Source organism: Bombus terrestris, chromosome 14, assembly GCF_910591885.1.
Source record: "Bombus terrestris chromosome 14, iyBomTerr1.2, whole genome shotgun sequence".
Classification (NCBI taxonomy): Eukaryota; Metazoa; Arthropoda; class Insecta; order Hymenoptera; family Apidae; genus Bombus; species Bombus terrestris.
Genome location: NC_063282.1, coordinates 6,756,110 through 6,772,828, shown reverse-complemented (window position 1 = coordinate 6,772,828; position 16,719 = coordinate 6,756,110). Strand labels below are relative to the sequence as shown.

At 36.3% G+C, this 16,719-nt stretch overlaps 1 protein-coding gene across 2 annotated transcripts in view; it reads right to left on the bottom strand.

Annotated features, from left to right (window-relative positions):
- The window catches only part of LOC100646561 (zinc finger protein 423 homolog), a 133,272-nt gene that overhangs the window by 5,078 nt on the left and 111,475 nt on the right, over window positions 1–16,719 (bottom strand). For both annotated transcript variants that reach the window (XM_012316315.3, XM_048412013.1), the window contains 3 exons: window positions 9,732–9,970; window positions 6,295–6,369; window positions 5,818–5,960 (listed from right to left, as the gene is read on the bottom strand). In XM_012316315.3, coding sequence (XP_012171705.2) covers window positions 5,818–5,960; window positions 6,295–6,369; window positions 9,732–9,970 — 457 coding nt within the window. The remainder of the gene's footprint in view (window positions 1–5,817; window positions 5,961–6,294; window positions 6,370–9,731; window positions 9,971–16,719) is intronic.

Here is a 16,719-nt window from a genome sequence, read left to right as displayed (position 1 = left end):
TTTAAGGCGAAGATTATGGAAACTTATGATCTTATCCACGACAAAATTGCCTCTTATTCGAACCACCACAAAGACATTGAAAAATCTATAATGAATAAATTCAAAGAAAAATACCTTTCTAAGAAAATGTGGAATAAATTAATGCGAAATAACAAAGAACGAATGCCACAAAAATGTATGACAAAAATCTACGAAAATCTACGTTTTACCCCTAACAATTTCTTCTTCGTTTAAACCAGAGATATACATCGACAGCTTCTAATAATATCGAGAAAAGCTGAAGATAAAAACGTTACTCTCCAGTCATAAACCACGACGAATAACGACGGAACGATCATGGCTGACATCAAAATCCTCGTATCGCGAATTTCCGGAGAATATCGCTTCTCGTCTATGACACGTTGACAAAAATAAAGAGACGCGGATGGATAGGTCAACGATTTCCCCCCTGTGCATGTGTCGTTGGACAAATGAATAATTCATCGAGTCGGTGGAAAACTAAATCCGTTATAAGGTGAGGTCACCGGTTCGGTCCAACCGGTCAGTGTCTCGGTTCGTTCAGAAACGAAGACAGACGGCAAATTCGCTCTTGCACTTTGCGTTTGAATAATTCATGTGTGTGCCAGGATTATCGACTGGTTACGCTTTGGTCGTCCTATTATCGCGTGTATCGTCTCTCGTGCGACTTTGCTTTGGCGAAATTTCGGTAAAAAATCGGGAACGCGGATCGATATTGACGAGAATGATTATTTTCTTACGTTCTCAGGTAGACGTTCCGAGACTTGCGGTTTCTTCAAAATGTTTATTATGCAGGTTGGCTTAAGCCACGATAACGACGTGCATTTAGAAATGATGTGCATATTCATGCAGCTATATATCGATGTTTCAGAAGAATTATGAAAAAGGAGTGTATGAATATTAGTATGGAGATAGACGAGTTGGAAAAGCTTTAGAAGTCTCTTTCATGAATCGATCTGATATTCTAGTTTAGAGTTGACTGTCTGGAGAACTGAGAAGAACATATTCATCGCGTTGCTCTTCGTGGAACGTGCAACTATTTGTGAATACCGAAAGTAAGGTACTTTGGAGCAAAAGATTATTATTATTACTATACAGGTATCATTACAAATATATTAATTACTGCTTTCTTAATATAGTAGAGTTTCCTTTGTACGAACATTTATTGCCCGAATAACCTAATTTTCATATATAATATTTCACGGTAATATATAATGGTAAATCATCGATGCCTTTTTACGTTTCAAATATGTATATACTTTACTAGCGTTCGTACGCAATGTATTCTGTTATTCGATCGAGTGAATTTTGACTATAAGAATTTAGTACGAGATTAATAGTCTTATAACTATTAAAATGAAATACGACGTGATTAAAAAACTCGAAAGTAGCTTAAGTGGAATAGAATTAGCAAGAATACACGATGTTGGAAAAGTCACAATCGCAGACATTAAAAAACAAACATATGATATTGAAAATAATCCATTAGAGATGAGATTGACTTCAGATGAGATCATTACGATAAAGACGATAACAATGACGATTCTATAAAAATGGAAATAGTGAACGAAAGTGGCGATGAAGAGGTGTCTTCTCATGTCGAAGTATTCGCCGCATTTGAAACAAGAATCTAACTCTACTTAGTTACTCGTGTTGGAAGAATTATGTGACTCAGATTGAAAAGTTATTTAGAAAAAGTGGAAGGTTGCAAAATAATATATAAGGAAAGATAATTCAATATGAAGGCATTATAAATGTAATATAAATCTAGTATTACTGGAATAAATTCAACGAAGAACAGGATTTTTACTAATACGCAGTCAACTATTTGACATGATCAGAATTTAAAAACATTGCATTGAAACTAAAACTGATCAAATTGTATGATCAGAACTCTGTTATTAATGGCCGATAACAGTAACATTTTTTATTCAAAATTTTAGTGGTAAATATTCCGCGATACACACATAAAATTTGTATTTTCTTTAAAAGGACATCGAATTAATTGACATGTACTGATATATTTAGAGTACCTGAATATTAGACGCCAGAATAATTTTCGTCAAATTAGAAGAGAGAAGATTGATTTTATTTTCCTCTTACGACAGATGATCTAGCGATAAGAGCTGGTCGGGAGTGTATATTGATCGATCTCGATAGCGTATTCAGATCTCTCGTGGCTGCGGCATCTATGTAAGAACCACAGGGGTTTTCACCCTTTTGTTGGGTCACCCAAGCCGACGGTCGAGCCGGAGAACGAATAGAGATGTGGCGTAAAGATCCAGCAATGCGATTGTAATAATGGCTGACAGGCTAAGTCTTTGTTACGACTTTTTATTTTCATCCTTGGTCAGATTAAAGAGAAACGCTGTAATAGCCCTTGTAAAATATTGGTATCCGAACACTGGGAATTTAAAACACAAAACATGCCCCTTTTTTCTGGAAATTGCAACTTCTGTACTTGTAAATCAAATTTTGTTAATATATCGAATTACGTTGAATTATATTCTCTTTGTGCATCATCAAACCATGTAATTGTAAGTACTTTCATTGTAATGCCATAGTTTCAAATTAATTTCAAAATAAGGAGGCTTCTCATCGTTACTTTCACCGTAATCTTCTTCTTTTCAGCATTACGACTTACAATGTTGATGATATTATTTATAACAAATTTTAAAATTTTTTCGTATGATATATGCAGGTGCGGTGAATAATTATGAACACAACCCTATTTTTAGGTTTGTTATAATATTAAAATAAAACTGAATATACAATGAACAAAATATTTCTCCTTTCGAATGGAAAAAATTAGAGTTTGCAAAAGATTAAGTTTCCCCTTAAAACTGTGTTTTTTGGGCTATGAAAAAATATAAACTCCATGTTGATTTTCTTATTATATTAATATTTCCATTCAATAAATCATTAAGTAATCCGACAAATGCTCTAAGATGTCTGAATCGCCAATCTTGTGTTTCAAAATTGCATTCATTGTAATTCGCAACTGTATTTCAATCTTGTTCTAGTCTTAACAAACAGAAAGAATCTGTAATGTCGTAAATATCTTCTTAACATAAGATTTAAATGAGAAATTGTACATATTAATAAGACTTTCTTCTTTCGTATTTCGTCCAAACTGAAGATACTTTTTAACGTTAACAGACTATATAAACAGATTTAAGTTAAGTAAAATAATTATTATTAGTTGCTAGAGCACGGCAATAATAAAGTTCAAGATGTACCATTGTAATTAAATTTCGGCAATAAACGCCCAATAAAAAAAAGAAAGGTCAGACATCCTCGTACGTCCACACATCTGCTATATACTTCTCGTTTTGAATATACCTATGTTATCACCAGATTGTCAGATTTAGAAAACTTCTTTGACGACTCTATATTTTCTTTTAAACTAAATCTATAGAAAATTTCCTGAAGCGGTTCAAATATTTAGACAATCGTTACGTTAGCATTAATTTCGTAGCTTGTGACATTTCGCTTACGTGTAGCAAAAGATAATGAAGTTATCGCGAAAATGGCGAAAAGTCATTGAAAGCAATGGTACACAGATTGAAAATAATACACGTAAAAGAGGAAACACATTTTTCAACTTCCTGTTCAATCCGATATATTTTGTAAAAAATCAAGTCCCATTCTGTGATTCCTAAATAAATAATAATAATAATAATAATAACTAGCTCGCGAATGAGTCAGAAAGAACGTGACAGGATTAACTCCGAAGAAGAAGCTTATCTAAGCGATCGATCCATGACCGCGACGTAACTGCACAAAGTGCATCGGTGAATGGACAGCTTCGGGGCACTTGATTACATGTTAATAAATAAACAATAATAATAATCGACTGGAAACTATCTGGGGGAGAAAGTAGTAGGATTAACTCCTAGGAAAAAGCCTATTTGACAGAAGTCGTGACCGCGACATAAGTGTACGAAGCGCGTCGGTGGACGAGCAGCAACCAGGCACTTGACTAATGTTCTACCTGTTGTCCTGTAACACCTATGCGCCTACCTGTCCACTCACCTGGTGGAGACGCACAGAGAAACGGGGGGCCCTTCTCTTCTTGTATTCACCATTCGTTCGTTCTATGTATATGTATATGATCGCGACCATGTATTCGAAAGAGAAAGAGGAAGAGAAAGAGAGAGAGAGAGAGAGAGAGAGAGGGAGAGAGCATGTGGACGACACTTAAAGGACGAAAAGGTGCGTGTGCTCGCCACCCTTGCAGGTCTCCAGTCGGGTTATACCAGCTTAGCATTTCAATAACCTCGCGAGTGAACGCAAGAGAAAAGGGAGAAATAAAGATAGAGGAAAAGAGGCCGTTTGGGGCGGCACGAAACGAAGGAGGGAGGAGGGCAGGGGAGAGAAAAGAGGGTGGAACAGAAAGAGTCACGTAAGAGAGTAAGCTTGACTAATGCCAGCCGGGGCCGCGGTCGTCGCTTGATCATTATTCATTTGTCAAACGATGGATCGGTCCCCCGGAATATCGGCCTTCGCACGATTTTCGTTTCCACTTGCCTTTCCGGTTTTCTGTCTCTTTTGGATTAGATTAACGAGGATACGTATCGTTGTTTAGCGTTGCGTACGTCGATTTATCTTTAGGAATTTTATCAACCCTTGGAATTAGGAGTCACGTGAAATTTTCTTACGAATTTCAACCATACTGCATAAAAGCCTACCAACTCTCCATAATCTGAGATCGAGTAGATTTAGTTTGAAGATTAACAGTATATGATCGAATGAAGTATAAAAAGTAAGGTACAGAAAGTGCGACAGAAATACAAAAGAGGTACGAAAAGACTGTAAAATAAATAAATGGTATAGATTATTATAAAGAAGAAGTGTACTCCCAGAAAAATAGAAAGATAGAGTTATTCCATTAATGGTTTATAGTTTATGGTCAGTAGTTTGTTGGGAAAAATAAGAGTCTCTTCTTCTTCTTTCCTAATAAAATGCTTATACCTAAAAGGAATAAACTTATTATTTTTAATGTGCAAAGACTTTTGGTTTTGAAAGAAACGTAGCTTCATTTCTATCGGCTATACTTTATCTCTTCTTGCTTTCACACAATGTTTATCAATGACTTATTATAATTCTTGAAACTCGAAGGGTCCACCACGGTGCCACTGTTTCAATGGAAAGTACTTTTCAGTTTTCTTTTTTTTATATTTGTTTGTGTTACATTGCCCATCGACTGTTAGGGTCATTTGTTAATTTGACAGTTTATAGCATCTTGACAAAGAAAAAAAGCCAGCCGTAATTATCAGCTTCTGGCAATTTTGAACAGGTTGTTCTTTAGTTAGTTAGACTAACGTATATATTCAATACATCAAGGTAAAAGGTTTTTTCTGATATTAACAAAAATAAATAAATATAAATAACCGTAAGAAGATCTAAAAATATGCGCAAGTCTAAACGATAAACTGCTTCTGAATCTAGCAAATTGAAACATGAACCAGTTCGCGAATAATTAGAATGAGGAATGATGAAGCCTTTTAAGGACGAATCAATTGCTCGGAGATCGCAAATTATCCTTGAGAGATGATCGTTGTTAGACAGCGGATGTTTATGCAAATTCATATTTTCGGTCCTATAGCCAAAGGAATGGAATCTAATCAAAAACTTATTCCGATCATTAAATATTATAATGTACAGTATACTTTGGGTATCTTGTATCATACGCGTTCTGTGCATTTTTACACTTTCGAATTTCCCATAAACGCATAAAAATCCGCAGTCTACTTACCGTCCAAGTTAAATGCTGCAGAGACTTCTATGCGCACTTACCTTCTGGAGAAAGCAGCGTCGCAGTGCGTGCATCGATATCTTCGGTCTCCTGTATGAAGTTTCACGTGTCGATCTCTACTGCGTTTATGTTTGAATAATCTGGCACACCAGTTGCATTTGTATGGCATTTGATCTCCGTGGCTCTGCGACATCAAAAAAGGGAATCGAAAGTTTTAATATTACCCGTGATACAATGACGAAACATTTTCCAAATTTTCCCATCTTTTCAATCGAACTTCTACTAACTTATTTTATATGAGACTTTTCTAATCGAACATTGCTAACGTATCTGTGAACTTTTTCTCATTTAAAAACAGATCAAACACGACGTAGTTTAAACCACGTTTACGGACATTGGACTTATGTGATAAAAGATCTTTGTCCAGCAACACCGAACCTACTAAAATAAAATCATTGCCCAGGTAGAGTGGACATTGGACTTACCAGAATAGCAGTTACACTGGACATTGAGCTTACCAGAATAGAAATTACACTGGACATCGAACCGTGAAGAGCTAATATCAATCCTCGATGAAGTTGATCAAAGTGACGCTGTAAATTAAATTGGCAATATGATAGAAAATAATAACACGACTCATCAGAGATTCTTTGCTGGCGGTTCGAAGAGCAAAAGAATTGACGGGCAAGAAAGTTGCTCGTCGAGGAATTCCCCGCGGTGGTTGTCACCCAGGTAGATCGGTGTGACCGATATGATCGCGAACGGGCCGGGTCATTCTCTTTGTACAGTTCTTTTTATGCTCTCCTTTTCTTTTTTCCCTATCTTTTTGTCCTTTTTTTTTCTCGTGTCGGTCTTCGTCCAACGAAATAACCTCGGCACGTACGACTTTCGAGCCGTCGGCTCCTTTGAAGAGACAATTCCGGACGGAAGGGCGAAGCGATCGCCTTCTTCTTGAAGACCTCTGTATCGTGACGTTCACGAGGTTCTTGGATGCGAGGAAGGAAATATGAGGGATTTGGATAAAATTTGAAAGTTCGTATTACGAGGTGTGCGTAAAAAGTAAAGAGATAGATCTCGGTTCTCGGGAATCCGTAACATTGTATTAATGTCGGCATGCTATTTCAGAGTAACTGCGCCTAACATGGAACACCTAATGTGGATTTTAATAGCTCCCCAAAAAGGGAAACGTCACTTTTTTCTGATAAAACTAATTTTGAAATACGACGAGATTAATAGATGTTTGTATGTTAATAGTGCAACTGTGCAATGATTTAAACGTTCTCAAGTCATAGTGAAAAATGTGAAAAATATAAAAGATATAAAAAATGTCGTATGCGGCAAAAGTTACAACAATCGAAACTGTCGTGTTAGCTTCACGAAATTTGGAAATACAATAATTCAGTAACGAAATAATCTGCAACATTATTGAAATGGATGCGATACTGAAACGTGCGAAAAGAGAAGTTTTGTATTTCTCAATGCCATCATCGTCTTGTGTTTCTGTCGAAGGTAATGCAGAAACTGACTCAACAGCGAAGCTGGTTCCATTGCATGTACAATAAATCATGAATCTATGTTCTGCGAAGATCTACAAGAATACCGTATCAATGCGACGAGAGAATCACGGAGCGAAGAATGGAAAAATTCACAATCCACCAAGCTACGAAAATTCCGTAAAAGTATAAAGTTACTCGATTAAGAATAGGCCATACAAATTGGACATACTCCTACTACATCAACAGAACTGATCCAAATATCTGCGACTTTTTAAAACTCCATTTAACATATTCCGATCACCTGTTCTAAATACAATATTAAAAGGGTACAACATGATCCAACTAATTCGCTTGTTTCTTGGCACTTACGGTGTTTTCTATGCGCAGTCTTCAGTTATAGAAGAAACTCCGTAGAACTCGTTCGGATTTGCAAAAATTTGAGAAGAAAGAGAGCAACTTCAGTTTTTCGCTCCGTTTGGCAAAAGAAGGGATCATCGAGAAACGGAAAACAGCCGTCGCAAAGTATATTGAAGCAGAGGCTTCGCTCTTTACTGTTGTACGATTTCTTTTTCACGAAACTATGGTTGTTCAAGCGTCGACAATGTTTCGCTCGAAATTCAACGATCCTTTAATCTTACTAGGTACTGTATATCAACCCACTCGTACGTTAACAAAGAAAAGAATAAAAATTGCGAAAATTTAAACATTCCTAGTGGTATGCCGCGCGATTCTAAAATTTTTCTAATCCAACCAATCGTATGACTTCCGTGGTCTCGTAGAAACGAGAGACAAAGAGGAAGAATGCCGGAGGCAACGGAGGAAGATTTCATAGCCGCTGAACGAAATTTATCTCCGCTATCCGGCTCGTATCTGTGCTGGAAGCGAAGCGCGATTCAGCTCGCGTATGTGGAAGCGGCTTTTATCGAGGCTTGAAAAGCGTAGAGGAGAAGCCGAAGCATGGAGAACCACCTGAACGGAGCAAACCTGACCGGTACAACCTGTTATGGGCCATGGAACAGATTTTGACCCGACGATGACCCGCCGACGTCGACTCAGACGCGGAAGAGTCGCGCTACTCCTAATACCACCGCCATGCAAAACAGAAAAATTCGAAGAGGCCACGCGTCTTACACGCCTGGAACGTCCGCGGGCGAACGTTCAGTTACTTCCGGTTTTCAAGATGCTCTCGACTTAGCAGTTAATCTTTTCGAGATAGATTTTTCTTTTAAGAATGAACGTTCGAATTTATTTTATTTGTTTTTAATTGATTTTTAATCAATTATCTAGTTTTTACGAGTGACACACCCTTTGAGAAGGTTCATAGAGAAATAAGAAACGGGTGAATATGATACACACAGAACGTGAACACACAAAAAGGAAAAAATGCCTGACAAAGACCTTAAATGGTTTCAAAACGAGAGGAAAGAACAATCGAAAAAGGTCGAGTTGGTGGGTATGCAAATTGGCCTGTATAGGTAAATAGTTGTACTGCCTGTTTGTAAATGGGATTCATGCAATTGCTGGCGGCAACATGGGTTCGACACAGAAAACAACGGATCATTAAATTGAATCAGAGCAAAGTTGTTAGGACAATAAATTAAGACGATAATTTAGAATTTGTAAAATAATATCCAACGGGCCGGATAGAAACCCCTGCATCGTTCAAGTAGAAAATCCGAGCTAGTTTAGAATCTTAGAATCGCATTACAATTATGGCAAGTTCCCGGCATTATAAATTTTATAGGGAACTAAAGCCACGAGTTTCCTTCCATTTTTTAAATTATGCAATAATCAACTCTGTATTTAATTGTATTCTCGCGTCATATTACTTATAAATAGGTTGTGCTACATGTATATCTGAGATTTCTTAGTCCTTTATTCGTTAATTATTTAATTTCAATTACGTTAAATCGTGATCAATTATCGACGCTGAAGTTTACCTTTCAGAAATAATATGAGAGTGATCAGCCACTGCAATACATCAGATCTGAACGTGATAGAACCAACAATAAAACAACTACAATGAAATATAATGCAACACGAAGAGGGATTAGCTAGGGCTACATTAGGAGTAGGTATATTTAAATCTTCATACTTAAAATCTCTTGGAATAGTTAATCCGGCAAATACTTCAAGTTTTAACAAATAATAACATTATACTGTCGCGATCGTTGGCTCGACGCCAGTCGAGGAACAAGTAATAATACTCAACAATAGCTATTCATAATTGAAAACATTATGAAAAATTTTAAAGTGAAAAGAAAAGAAAAAGAAAGAATGAATAATCATTGATATTGATATTCGTGTTTCTTTAGGTATCTGGATAATGTGAAATCGATAATTTTATAAAGAATGTAAAATTCATCGATCGATCCGGTTTCTAAAATGCTCAAATATACCTACTCATAGTCGAAGAAGTCTTGGAAACTTCGAAAATGAAAAAACAAAATTCAAGGTACCTGTTCGTGCTTCTTCAGGTAGCTAAGTCGAGGAAATGTGCGGTCACAGAATTGACAAGGATAAGGTGCGGTAGCGTTGGTTCCGTCGGCGTTGACACCAACGTCGGCGTCGACCTCGGGCTCCGACGGAAAGCTCGCCGATGTCGGTGTTGCACAAGAAGACGGCGTCTCTCCGCCACGTCGCGAATTTGCACCGCCATCCTCGCTCTGCCATGACGAACTTCCGGTGCCCAAGGCCTCTGCAATTCAAAGCAAAATTCCTGTCCAAAAACCGTTCAAGTTTAATCGAAGAAAATAATTTCACAAGAGTATAACGAATATGACGTATTTTGTATATTTTTCCGATTTATTTGGTGGATATGGGAAATGAAAAGAAATTGTGATATATAAGAGATATAAATGCTTGGTCGTTTTATGGTGGACGGACGGGGATAGCCATTTGTATCAATATAGTAAAGAAGAGGAGGAAATAGTATAATATTAAATCAGCATAGAAAGTGGGAAAAGAATTTTAGTGTTTGTTTTATTTCTCATTTTGTTGTTGAAATAGCGTGGTAAAATTCGTATAGATAAATATATTCTTCTTATGAATATAATTATATATAAGATAATTTTACATTTTTCTAGACAAGTCATAGTTAAAGGATGAAACTTTATAAATTTACACATTTATCATCAATTATCTTATCGTGGACTATCAAATTAAACTACAAATTTCTCTAATAAGAATGAAAAGCTGTCATATAATTTAATTTTAATGATTCTACATTTATTTATAAATTAAATATAATTATTTTATATAATAGGGTATCTAATCCTAGTCTATTTATTTATCTTATTATATTTATAAATATTAAATTTAATATATTTATAAATTAAATTTCACCTAAAATCTAAAAATTTAATTAAATTTATTTAATATTATATTAATATTAATTAACAAAATTAATTTGCAAAATTAGTTTAACCGCTATTGCTGGCACTAATTTTTATCCTTACTACTCAAGTTACTAATTAAACGATAAATACATCTGCTTTTGATAAAACCAATCTTCTGACATTGGTACATTACACTCATCAAACGACTGTGCTTATATTATTAATAATCGATAAAACGCTCGGTTCTCAAAAGGATTGATTTTAAATGAGCAACCAAATTCGCAGCAGTGATGTCAAACTTTTGACGTTGTAAATGTCAAAAGTCAAGAAACCGAGGAACGAAGATCAAGAAAGAGAGAAGCCAGGTCTAGGAATCAAGAAGCTAAGACTTAAGAGTCAAGCAACAACAATCCAGCAACCAAGGAACCAAAATCTAAGAACCAAGATACCGAGACAAAAGGACCAAAGAACTTCTCGGTTTCCAGTCAACAAAGTGTCGATCAAAGAACAGCGTCGATCTTTCATGCACACGGAACAACAGTGGCAAATATTCGTATAAAGCGATCCTTTTCGGGGAACAGGTTTATAAATGTCGTAAGACGGACCTGTCCCATAAATGACCTTACGAACTCGAACACGCGTAGGAATATTACAAGAGGTCTGGCTGACCTTAGCTCGCCCGTTACGTGTCTCTTTATATCGTTTTCGTAACGAGTATGCGGTGAAACTGGTACCATTAACCCGTGAACGTCGTCAAGAAGCTTCGTCGTTCATCCTCCGCGAGAAGACTGGTCCTCTTGTCCTTTTGATAGAAGAAAAGCACATTCCTTGCAGGAATTCTCTACTCGGGCTTTGCCTCCTCTCTTCTTTATCCCTGTATCACCCTATTATCCAATGTTCGTATTGCTCATGCAGGTACACGCTTGTTTAACTTGCTTCGCGAGGATAGAGATCGTTTTCTTGAGACAATTTGTCGGTACCTATGTATTTGGCTTTATTTCAGACCCTTATCTATTCGATTCTTTCGAAAAATATTTCGAGAATATAAATTATAAATAAAAGAAGGCAAGAGATAATTTAATTGATATAATTTGTATAATTATCGTAATTAGTATAGTTTGATTAATCTCGAATAGGTGAAAATTCCAAGGAATTCTAAATTATAGAAATTTATATAATATGGATATTGGGAAATTATATATATAGCGCTTCTAACCTATATATATATATATATATCCCTCGACACCATACAACTTTCGTCTGAAACAATTCTTTTGTATCATGACGATTAAGAAAGTAATTAAGAACGGCATAGATGTGACACCATTGTATATTTGGATGCATATAACAAATTCGTAGCTTTAAATAATGTAATTAATTAATGTTTGGTTACCCATACATCTTGTTTCCAATTATCATTGGCAAAATTAGACTCTAAAGGTGGGTTCAGGCTGTTCAATATTTATCGTCAATATTTCTCAACATACGTAAAAACTACGTAAACTAACGTAAAAAAAAGATATATAATCGTCAACACATTGTTATCATTAAATCACACATTGTTAATATCATCGAGAACGTTTCGGAACTTCGAAATATTGTCGATAAATGTTGATAGCTCGTATTACGCGCCTTCAGATCATGGAATAATCATTTTCAACGGAAGAATTCTCGATAAAATAGAGTGTAAAGAAGTAAAAAGAAAGAAATGCGTCGTAGAAGGAGAAAACCGGTGACAAAGGAGACATCCGGACGAGGCGAATCGAATAATTAATAATTGCCAGGAATGAAGAAGACTCCCACCGGGTCGGATAGAGCAAAGTGGCCCTGGTAAACGGTGGAAATGACTCGGCTAGTTGGCCGTTTCCTCATTTGCCCAGTCCACACGCTGGATCCGACACCCACCACTGGATTTAAGAGATTTTGCGGAATCCCGCCGTCTCTTGCTCGCTTTAAAACACGAACGCGAGGAGAGACACCCAACGAGATCGGATCACGGACGTGGATTCGTTTAAATGGGTCGCATCCTCTACCCACGCGGCCTTCACGTTTTTCCCCCTTTCTAGCCTTCTGCGATCGCGTAGAAACTTACGCGATGTTGGATGATTGCTTAAACGATGATCAGGAAGATTTTTACATGGATGATCTAGAGTCTAGAAGATTCTTGGAAGAATTAGAAGGAAGCGCAAAGGGCGTTGAGGGATTTGAAAGTTAGGCTGATAAGGAGAAGGGGCGGTTGTAGTGATTGAAGTTCGTGTTTTTGATTGTTGAATCGCAGATTTGGTGGATTGTGTAGTTGTTGACTATTTTTAAGCCCTCACTTTGTGTTTTGCGAAATTTCTGAATGAAATGTTGATATTACCAAATCTTTTTTTATTCTTGACATTCCGCATTTTTACCAATTATCTATGTCTCCTGATTTTTGTATCTACAAATTTTTATGTTACTCTACTATATATGTACGTATTATTAATTTTTGCTTTGCGGTTACAAAATGAGATTGATGTACATAGATTTCTCATTTACATTCTCATTTGACCTTAATATATACTAGATTATTACATATATATTTAAACATACTCTTAATTATACTCTATTTAATCTACGCTTAATTGTTTAAATTTAATCTTTGTTACTCTGCTATATTCATAATTTTCCAAATATTTCTGCTAGAATTATTCCACTCTAGTCAGCCTATTCGTGATAATTCACAATGTAAATACTTAATGCAGTAGGGTTTTTCTTTGGAGTTTCACAGTAATGTCGATGATTTCTCAGTAAGACCGGTCGATTGCAATCATGGATCTCGTGAAAAATCAGGTGTCCCTGCAATTGTGCAACGTGGGTATGGGATCGAGGCACTCGCCCAATTGGCGGCATCCAGCATGACTCACGCGCGCCTCTTCTTGCAGAAAAAGAGACGCGGCAGATCGGGTGAGCACGCAATAAATATAAACCGAGCTGCCGATCGAGCGTACAAAAGCACCCAGCTGACCCCGTCGTCGTCAACAATTTGGCTTCGATTGCCAACAAATCAGGATCAAGCTTTTCGTCAGCCCATTCATGGAAAGCTCCGATCGTTCTTCGAAATTTTTCAAAGACCTATCTTTCAAAAGGGTGAATTCTAATGTGTATTACCTTTTCAACGTCTCTAAATGTTGTTACAGATGCAGGTTATTTTGCAAAGAAACGTTCACGATTTTTACCCTTGTTGCAGTTTGTGCGTTTTACGTATTTTATACATTCTGAAAATTATATTTTTATTAAGTTGAAAATCCTACTAACGTCTACTATTAAAATAATTCATTAATCAATAGTTCAAAATTCACTACAAAAATTTTAAAATTCATACAGAATCATATTTAAAAGACGAGGCGAGTCTTTCTTTCAAATCGAGAAACTTGGAAAATATTCGAAGAACATTGCTTTCTCTTGAACATCCCTAATTTCTAAAAGAGCGCGAAACGAAGTCGGGGGTTATAAAGCAAAAATTACATTTCATAGCAGTAGATTTTCTGATTTCTACGAAAAGAATACAGGTAACGTTGATCTAAAAAGAATGAAAATTCCAAATTTACTTTGGACATCGTTATCCTCTAGAGAAGGGTCTAACCTTCGTATAGGACATACATCTCGGAAATGTATTTAACACAAAGATTGCAGTATTAGAGATTAGAACTGTATTTATTGCAATGAAATCTTAGAAAGTATCCGACCAATGGAATTCTTGTCGTCTAAATTTACTCGTTTAAACGAGAACTTCTATCATGAACGAAAACTGACCTACATAACAAGGATAACCATTATATGAACTGTTTCTCCCCCAGTCGGTTCTACCGTATGCTCTTTCATCCACGAGCTCGCACTGAAGGGTTGAAAACATTTTTCAAGCTGAAGGGTTGAAATTATACCTTATATCTTCGAATCTTTCTTTGCCTCCGATTAAATGAGGAATCCATTCGGATACAAAATTAGAACAAAAGTCACTTGTCTGAACGATAAATTAAAGCTCCGATTCTTTGAAGTAACTTTTCTCCCTAAGTTTAAATTCCGATGAAACTGGCGACGAAATTGAACAAATACACGTTCGAATTCAATTGAAAGGGTAATGTTGAAAAGATGCGGAAACAGCGTTTCTCAAAGCTCGCGATGAACGTTCTAAAAAAGATCGCGGATCGATGAGTGATCGAGAAGAAGATGTGAGAGTTTACGAATTCCGGTGGAAAATGGGGGACGATAACGTGAAAACGAGCAGAAGCAAGGACGCGAAGGCTTGTTGGAGGATTCGAAGGGGGTTTTATTTAGAATCTCGATTCCGTCCAATCAGCGGCGATGTGTCATCGACGCGAAAATAGTCGCACTTAACACTGGCAGCTCTTTTCTGCGACCTGCCGATGCCAGCCGTATTGCATTGTGTTTTTATCTTGTCCAAGTGTTAGTGCGAGCCCATACAGCCTCCCTTGTGGTCGCATGTGGCCGCGTATAATGTTGTCACCTCGTGCCCGTCGCTATTTATAGGATGCTTCGACCACGCTTATTAATAGGGGGCCGACTTAACGCCTTTGTTAATTGTGACTTATGTTAGCACGCGAACCTCTGACAGTCCTCCTCTCGTCAGACCAGTGCCAGTGGTTTGCGCGGATTTTTTCATTGACGTTCGTTGTACGTTTGATCGTCGATCATAGATAGATTCGAATAACTGGTTCATTAAGAGTTTGGTAATTTGAATCTATTATTTGACATGAAATTTTGATGATTCGTTATTGTGGAGATTGGGTTATTTACGAATTGATGTTAGTGAGAAGTCGCCGATTCGGGGGTCGAGTATTTTATTAGGGTGATTGATAATTGAAAATTTTCTAGGGTGCTTCAATATCATTGGTGGAGATTAATTTGATTTCTAATGGAGAAATTTCAGCGATGGATTATTTGAGTTTCAAAATCTCGGTATCGATTTATTAATTTCGATTTTAGTAGTAAATTAATTCAACACCTAGTTAGAAACTAGTTTACTGATCGATTGTTCCAATTATGGTTCTTTCGAATATTATATTCTCATCCTTCTTACAAATGATAGTGTCGAAACATTGAATCCTTTCAATATATTGAGATTTCAATAGTTCATTGATTGGAAATACATACACGTACTTAATTAGAAATTCGATAATCGTTTACTGCAACTGGCTGCTACAGAATATTTGGACTTTGACAGCCGATTGTTCAGAGTTCAATTAGAAATTTGATGATCAATTATTGCGTCTGAATATTGGCACTTTTCAAAATTCAGGAGTAATGGAATTTTGCCGATACGTAGTATGCAATACTGATTAAAAATTTGAAGATCGATTATTGTTCATGAATGATTTTAGAATATCGAGATATTTACAATTCATTGATTCTATCATTAAGTAAAAACTCGTTAAATAAATTACTATGATTTATTTAGATCCTGCTAGAACGTTAAGATATTTATACCTCACACTACCGAACTCTTCTAAAACTTGAGAGTTTGATAATCTATTATTTCAGCCCCTAATTGAAAGTTTAATGTATCCGATTATGGTATTTGATTAGCCTAAAAGCTTAGAATTCTGATAATCTAATTACTCTAATTACAACAATTTGCCCCCAAAATTGCGAAAATTCTCTAAATAAACTACCCTCTTATTATATATTAAAAATTGTACAGTGCAATAAAAGTAACTAGTTGCCTAAAATTCAATGCAAATAAGAAAATCCATGGAAGAAGAGTTATTGTAATTTCGATACTAAATCTTGGTGTAATCTAGAGATTTATTACAAGAGTGACATGTGGCAACTAATATATAATGGCAAATGTCAACTTTCCTAATTGTGATCTATGATGCCCATTCTCTAAGATCTAAATTGAACAGCGTCAAATTGATATTACGTATGCCTGCTCCAACAGCGAGGCTTTCAGAAAATTCTATCAGGCAGTCGATGATGCGTTGTCATCGTGAGATGCTCTTAATAACGTAGAAGTTAACGATCAATTACCGGATCAGATTGAAATTGAGAAGACGCGTGAAACGAAGGGGAACTGATTGAAGCGCGCTTGTACGAAACGCAGAAAAAGTGGCTCGTAAAG